Raw genomic sequence first — 7,249 nt, forward strand, 5'->3', positions numbered from 1 at the left:
AAACTGATATAAAATATGTGCACATAAATATTTCCTCATTTAATTTACACATCCCCTATGAGTTTAGTCAAACAGGTCTTTTCTATGGCTATGAACAGTTATATGTGCTTGGTGTGAAATGGTCCCAAATATTTAACAACTCAAAAAAAAAAAAAAAAAGAAAGAGGTAGTTAAGGAATCATAAACAACCCAACACTACTGCGGAAAGGAGGACTGGGGTCGGGGTTATACAAGCAGCTGGCTGGTAGAGAACATGTCAAATCCAAAAATTTACTATTCGGGTTTTCTGTTGTTGTTGTTGTTTTGCTTTGCTTTTCAGATTTCTAAAATTTCCAAAGGTTTTAGTTCAATCACCTTTGGAGTTTATTGAGGAGAGAATCATGCCCATTGTCAATTAGACCACTGAAGTAAAACAAAACAAAATAAACCACTAGGCTTTTGTTTAAAAAAAACTTATTGCAAAAGGTATCTTTTAACAAAAAGAAAAAGAAATGCACAGAACTTTTTGTTGAAACCTGTGGTCGCTGTGATGAGATATCAGTTCAATACTTTCTCCTCCTAGTTTAATCATTAGAAATCTCTTCGGGTATTCTCCAGAGAAAGAGATGTGTTAAAATGGGAAATAGCCATTGTCTAGCAAATGAACATTAATTTGGGGGCACAAAAAGGACAGAACATGGTTTTCATCACCCCCTTAAAAATCCTGGAATAGCAATATTCAGAAACAGAAATATTCATTTAAAGGATGGCTCACTCATCGAAAAGGGTAACATAAATTGTGTTCACATCTATAATTTTTATAAAGAAGAGACATGAATTTAGGTAAGATAAAAATCACACCCCAAATACCTTTTTGTCCAAATTTCTCTTGGGTTGGAACCTCAAGCACTTCCTAGATTGTAATTGGGATAACTCAAGTTCAAGTCCCGTTTCTCAGTCTTGGAATATATTTTCAAAGTCCTATGTTTATAGAGTGGAATGATTCGATGTCTGATTCTTAATTTGCAAAAATATTTAAAAAGGAATGGAAGGGAATGAAGAAATGTCGATGATAAACGATAACCGGGGTTGTAGGTAGAAGCTGGGGACATTGGGGTTGGATTTTTGTATATATTTGGAGATTTTCATAATAAACAATCATTTTTCAGTCTAGCGTTTTCCCAACTGAGCTATTTGGGTGTACTGAAAATATTTTGTGTTAGACAATGTTTGAAAAATTACCCCTATCAGGAGGCTTTTTATTTTTTTTAAAAAATCCTCCAGAATATGGAATTACCCATTTAATTTTAGGTTTCCATGATCAGAAAAAGATCTTGTTCATTTTCATTTCTTTGGAAATCAGCGGGCCATCCTCAGTGCTTTCTTCCCGGTGAGCTCCCTCCCCTACTCCAAACTTGAGCTGATTCATGGAGCTTCCATGTTCTGCTCCCTTCACCAAAGTGTTAATACCCATAAAAACTAATATCAATTTTTTTTAATTGAGCTGTTTCATTTCCCAGAAAATTGGGCCAAGTGAGGAAAGCAAAGGAACAGCTTTGAGCTCTCCAGCCTTCAGCGAGAGTCCTCAGAACTTAGGGCCGGTCCCCAGAGCCAGACACAGAGATTCTGGAAAGAGTATCCGAATCAGGTAAATGGCAGTCAAATATTAATTGGAGGTTCGCCTTCCACTAAAGGACAGGTGTATTTACAGAGCTGGGGTGGGGGGAGACAAAGAGGTCGTGACTCTGGGGAAAATCCATATTGGCAGGAAGATGTGCCAGCCAGTTGGAAGTATGTCACCAAGCTGGTCTGACAAGGTGAAATTTTTTTTTTCTTATGACTTGGTATGATGGCTCTATCTCACCAACTTGACTTGAGAAATGCAGGTTCCCTGCGTGTGGGTGTTTGATGTGCGTATCTGTGCCTCCATATTAAGGCACATGTATGATCAATCACCAATATGAATCAGGCTGATCAAAACCTGACTACACCTCGGTGTGTACCTGGGGGGTCTTGAGTTCCCCTTCTCGTGGCTATGCCGGTGCATGAAGAATTCACAAGCCTGATCAGAGGCATGGGAGTTAGGGTTCTTGAAGAAGATGGAACTTCCCACCGGCCCAGGCCGCCTGGCTGCTTGCGAATGTTTCTCGGCAAGAAACCCGGCCAGACTTACATATAAACTCCCTACTTCCTTCAAATGTTCCAATGTCTTCCGTGTATTTGTTGACATAAAGAATCCACAGCCCCAGCGCCGGTTTCCTGTTTTGTTGCGGGTAGGAGCATCAAGCTAGGGTGGGGGTGGGCGCCGGCTTTACAGCTCCTTTCGGGCAGTAGAAGGGCTGAGCTGGTCGGGTACAAAGACTTCTAGTCCTCTGAATGTCCCCGACATCGGGGTTCCCCGCCGTCCCTAAGCCTGCCAGAGCCTCTGGACAGTGACAGCGAGCTCACTCCCTAGGCGGCGTGGGGCCCCGCAGTCTAGCGGGCCGGCACCCTGGCCCGCAGCTCGTTGTGCAGGAAAGTGCTTCCTCTTTCTGGTTGATCTATTTCCAGAAACTCCTGCCTTCTGCTTCTAAGACACATTCAGGACGTTTAGAGTAAGGCCTCCTTTCAAGGTGCGGTGAAAAGACAGCGCAGTCACTGGCAGGGCAGGGCACTCTTTCTACCACGGAAACTTCAGGCTTTCAAATCACTGGGGCCTCTCGGAGCCAGGTATAAGAGGCTGAGGCTCTCCACTCACTCAAATGTAGGACCACCTGGAGGAGCCCTGGTGCCATGCTGCTGGCCACTGCTGTGAAGAAAGGTGCTTTTCACAAGAGCCCGGGGTCTGAGATCTAAAACGGGGACGCAGCCCTGAGAGGGAGAATTTCTCTGGGTATCTGCCCTCATTCCTAAAGCATTCTGTGGCCAGTGGCTTTGTGTCAGGATGGAAATCTGGAAACTTCCAGAGAACCGCTTCTCCAATGACTTGTCCTCAAAATTCACACTTGAGAGCATCTTAGAGGCAAGGTGGGATGTGTGTGTGTGTGTGTGTGTGTGTGTGTGTGTGTTTCTGGACTCTGCACTACCGTGTTAGCTTTTGACCACAACAGGACAAAGCGAATTTCTAGACTAGCCCCACCACCTTGAGCCTTTCGATACCTTATTTATTGCTTTAAATACCTTCCAAAAAAAATCAAGAATGAAAATGTGTGTGTGAGAGACTCAGGATTAGCCATTTTCCTGCCCACTGTACAGCTTTTGTCCAAGTTTCAGGACCTATTATTTCTCTTTAACAAAACAAGATACTTTTTTAACCCTGGTTGGGATAAGGAATGAGACCCTTAAAATGCCTACCACAAACAGAGCAGTCCTACAACGTGCCTTATTGCCCAAATGGTCTTTTCCAAAGAGGATTCAGAGATACTTCCCTATTTGAGATTCTTTCCCCTTCTCTCTCCTTCCTAGCTAGCTTTAGCTTTCAAGCCATTTTTGCTTTCTTTCTGGATCTTTCTTCCTTACCATTATCTCATCTGCCTAGGGTGGAAGGGAGAGGGTTAAGACATTCTGCAAATGCAGCTCATAAAGCTGCTTGGATACATTAGAAACACATGAAAATCCTGAAATACAAAGTGTCTTTAAAACCAAGCAAAGAATGTTTATCCTAATACTGAATGGATGCAGAGAGATAGCACCAGGGAATAGCTCTGGTGAGAGTAGGTAAATTTCATTGCTAATGAAAATCAAACTCGATTAATACTTGGTTTCTCTTTGTCCTTTTGTCTTCCAACCCTGGGAGCCAAGGGTTCGATGGCCCAAGCTGGCATCAAGTTCTTCACACAGAAAAACTCAGCCAAGATTTCTTTCTTCAGTGAAGGGGAAAGCCAAAACCCTGCAGGACACCCTGGCCTATGTGAAGAGGTAAAAAGACAAGGTGTTTTGGAGCTGGAGAAAGGCTCTGAAAAATCTTTGAACAAAGACCGAGCTGCAGCCACTACTCCCGGGTTTTCCCATGCTATCCTCTCCCCAGCTTCACTAAAGAAATCTGGATACACCAGGCAGAGGCTGAGAAGCAGCCTCTCCCATCTCTACCCTCCACCCCCAGCTATCTTCATGGCTCTCTTGCCCAAATGGCCACTGCTGCCTGAAGACTCTACTGGGTTTCCTGGTTTCCCCATCTTAATCCAGAGGAATTCCAAGTGGAAAAAAAAAAACTATCGAATTGATTATGTTTCTCTGAAATCCTATAAGAATGCCTAGCCAGCAGGGCAAAAAATGCAGGAGACACTCAGAAAGCTAGGTCCCACTAGCTAAGCAAGCAGGCAAATTTTAGCCTCGCCTTTGGGAAAATAGGAAGAATGTTGAGAGGGTCCTGCTTACTCTCAGCCTTCAATTGCTCCTCACCACCGCTACCACCTACTTTATGCACAGCAAGTCAATTTGGTTGCTGCTTGGAGAAGTCATATTGGAAACCACTAATGACTCTCTCATCTGTCTCAGTGAAAGAATGAGATGGGGGATTGCTTTTTCTTCAAAGTGAGAAGAAATTCCAGAAACTCAGACCCAAAATTACTCACAGAGTTCATTGGATAATCATTCCCATTTATTTGTGACTATAATTCAATATCTACATGTAGACATTTTGTAAACAGTGCCAAGATGATGATACGCCTTATAGGAAAATCACACCATATATATCAAGGTCCAAGACAAGAATAAAACAAGCAGGCTGCCTCCCTCTAAGAGGAATTTTTTTTAAAAATGACAAAGAGATATAAATCTCCCTAATTCAGGCCCCAAGTCCTTCCTTGGAGGGGGCGCCACGTGTAAGGAAGCAACTCAGAATGAGTTCAAGATGCAACCCAAAGCATTCCCCCACAGTTTCCCCCATCCCTTGCCATCCCTCCTCCCAGACAAACCTGCTTTGTGGCTTCTCGGTGAACAAGATTGAAATCTTGCCTCACCATTTTTGGAGTAGAGGGACCCAGTCGACTTTGGCAGTCTGAGGCCCTTCCTCTGGGCGAAGTGCTCCCGGCTCCAGTGAAGTGGGAGGGGGAGGGAAGAATGTGGAGCTGGCCTTGGCCGGGATGTGCAGCCGCAGCCAGCCACAGCCAGAGGTGAGCTGGCACAGACGCCGGCTGGTGGGGGCTTCCCAAGTCTTGTTTTCGTTTTTCCGGGTCTGGCTGGAAAACAGGAGAGGCTCAAAGCCGGGGCCAAGTGCAGGGCGGAAGCAGAGAAGAAGAGTCCGTAAACACCGCCCCAAAAACTCTACAAAGATAGAAGAAAAGAGGGGGGGGGACTTTGCAGCAAAACAGCCAGAGATTGGAATTTCAAAGGAAAAGAGAATTGAGAGTGAGGGGAGGTGAGCAGTGGGCCTCTGGAAGCTGCCTTGGTCTCCAGGTTTGCAGGGCAGTTTTCTCACGCTGACTTAGACTGCAACTTTCAACTTGACCTTGGCCTCCAGCCGCGTCTGACCCGTATGTAAAACTGCCCTGAAGTCCCCAGGAACCAGAGCTCCGAACCCTACTTTGTCTCTTTGTTACTGAGAATTTTACAATGCCACTTGGAGGGAGGAAGGGGTGGGGGACGAAAGGGCCGGAAAGCAACACAAAAATTAAGTCTTTGAGGCTGGTTCCGTAGTCTCCAAATGGCCAGTGAGGGAGAAGGTAAACTGGGGGCAAATCAATATTTACCCAGAACTGCTAAAAAGTCAAGAGGGAAAGGGCGCACTAGGTGTGGGGGAGGACTGAGGGGGTCCAGGAAGGTTTTATTGGGCGACACTTACATTAGTCAGAGCAAACCTGGAATCTAGGCAGATAAAAGTCTGAGTCCAGTCTCATTGGTAGGACTGCAGAAAGTCCAGAGGGCTTAGAGAGCAGACTCACAGGGTGGTATGTGCAGTGTCCTGCACTCAGGACAGTGCACCAGCTGGAACCAGAGGGCAGATCCAAGTCTGGCTGCTCACCAGTATGCTTTGGAAGCAAGTGAGTCCAATACTCCCCTCCAGCTGACATGTCCTGAATGCACCCACTTTCACTTTGAACACTTGTTCTCGTTCTGGGTCCCCAGTTGCACAATCAGAAGTAGAAATATGTGGCTTCAAAGCAACAGGACCACCAGAATGCCTGTTGAAAACATTGTGGCTGCAGGCTGCAAGAGGAGTCACTGCTTGGCTTTTCCAGTACCAACACCCCACCCCACTACTCCCTGGAAGGGTTTCATTTCCCAGGCACTGAGCAAAGACTTTCCTGGCTGGTTCTTGGTCATCAGTTGTCCTCTGCTAGCTGGAGCTCCTACTTGGGGCAAAGGCATAAAGTGACTTTCAAAATCCCCATCCCCCCCAAAAAATGGAATGCAATTGTGGGTTTGAGGATTGCCTGGGGAATCGGGTCCACCCAGTTTCTATGGATCAGCTTGTGTGAGGTCCCAGGACTGGGGCTGGAGTCCCCGCCAGCAGTCCAGCTGGGGCCTGTTTCTCTTAAGCACAGTCAGGAAAAGCCAACCCGACTGATGAGACAAGAGCATGAGTGAATGGTGTTTTCTCTCTTCAAAGTCTCTGAAGGATGAGAAGGACTGCTATTAGATTAAACCGAGGAAGGAGCTACATACGTAAGTGTGTAAATGTGAATATGTGGGTCAGTGTACACTCAAGTGTATGTGTGTTGGGTGTGTGTGTGTGTGTGTGTGTGTGTGTTGGCTGAGTTGTTCTTAGTCTAGGGGCCTAAATTCGAGTGTATGAAACTGCTCACTAACACTGGACAGGGGAAGGAAACAGCTCTTAGATGCAGTCCAAACTTTCCAATGGTATGTCCTGGGATGTTCCACGAGAGCCAACAAGAAGACAATGTTCTGTTGTCCTTGATCCCCTGCAAAGAAAGCCAAGCAGCGAGCGATGCGGTCGAAGAAGCTGAAAGCGGTGATGTCCATCCTAAGGGTCGCGCTGCGAAAAGCCCAGCAGTCACCTGGAAAGAAAGCAGCCCCAGAGGCCCAGGGAAACACTCAGCCTGACTTAGGGCTGGCCCGGTCCTCACCAATGTCTCATCCCTGACCACTGCAGGATTTACCTGTCTGCTCTCAGGTCGTACCCCAACCGCGCACCCACGGCCCCTCCCCGCCTCGAATCTCCACGAGGATACGAGAAGACACCGAGCTGCAAGTGGGCTACCCCGTCCTCCCTGCCGCACCCGCCCCATCCTCTGCCCCCACCCGCCTCCCTCCTCGCCTCTCCCCTGGGTGAACTGTGCCTGGCCGCGCGGCGGGCGCTGGCGCTGGCGCTGGCGCTGGGGACAGCGCG

The 7,249-nt window shown here is 46.8% G+C and overlaps 1 protein-coding gene across 1 annotated transcript in view; it reads left to right on the forward strand.

The window, feature by feature from the left end:
- Nucleotides 1–6,847: 6,847 nt before the first annotated feature.
- Nucleotides 6,848–7,249, forward strand: part of Hoxa13 (homeobox A13) — a 2,538-nt gene continuing 2,136 nt past the window's right edge. Inside the window, exons 1-2 of the mRNA XM_013024389.1 lie at nucleotides 6,848–6,940; nucleotides 7,034–7,111. Coding sequence (XP_012879843.1) covers nucleotides 6,848–6,940; nucleotides 7,034–7,111 — 171 coding nt within the window. The remainder of the gene's footprint in view (nucleotides 6,941–7,033; nucleotides 7,112–7,249) is intronic.

Source organism: Dipodomys ordii, unplaced genomic scaffold, assembly GCF_000151885.1.
Source record: "Dipodomys ordii isolate 6190 unplaced genomic scaffold, Dord_2.0 Scaffold76, whole genome shotgun sequence".
In the NCBI taxonomy this organism is placed as follows: Eukaryota; Metazoa; Chordata; class Mammalia; order Rodentia; family Heteromyidae; genus Dipodomys; species Dipodomys ordii.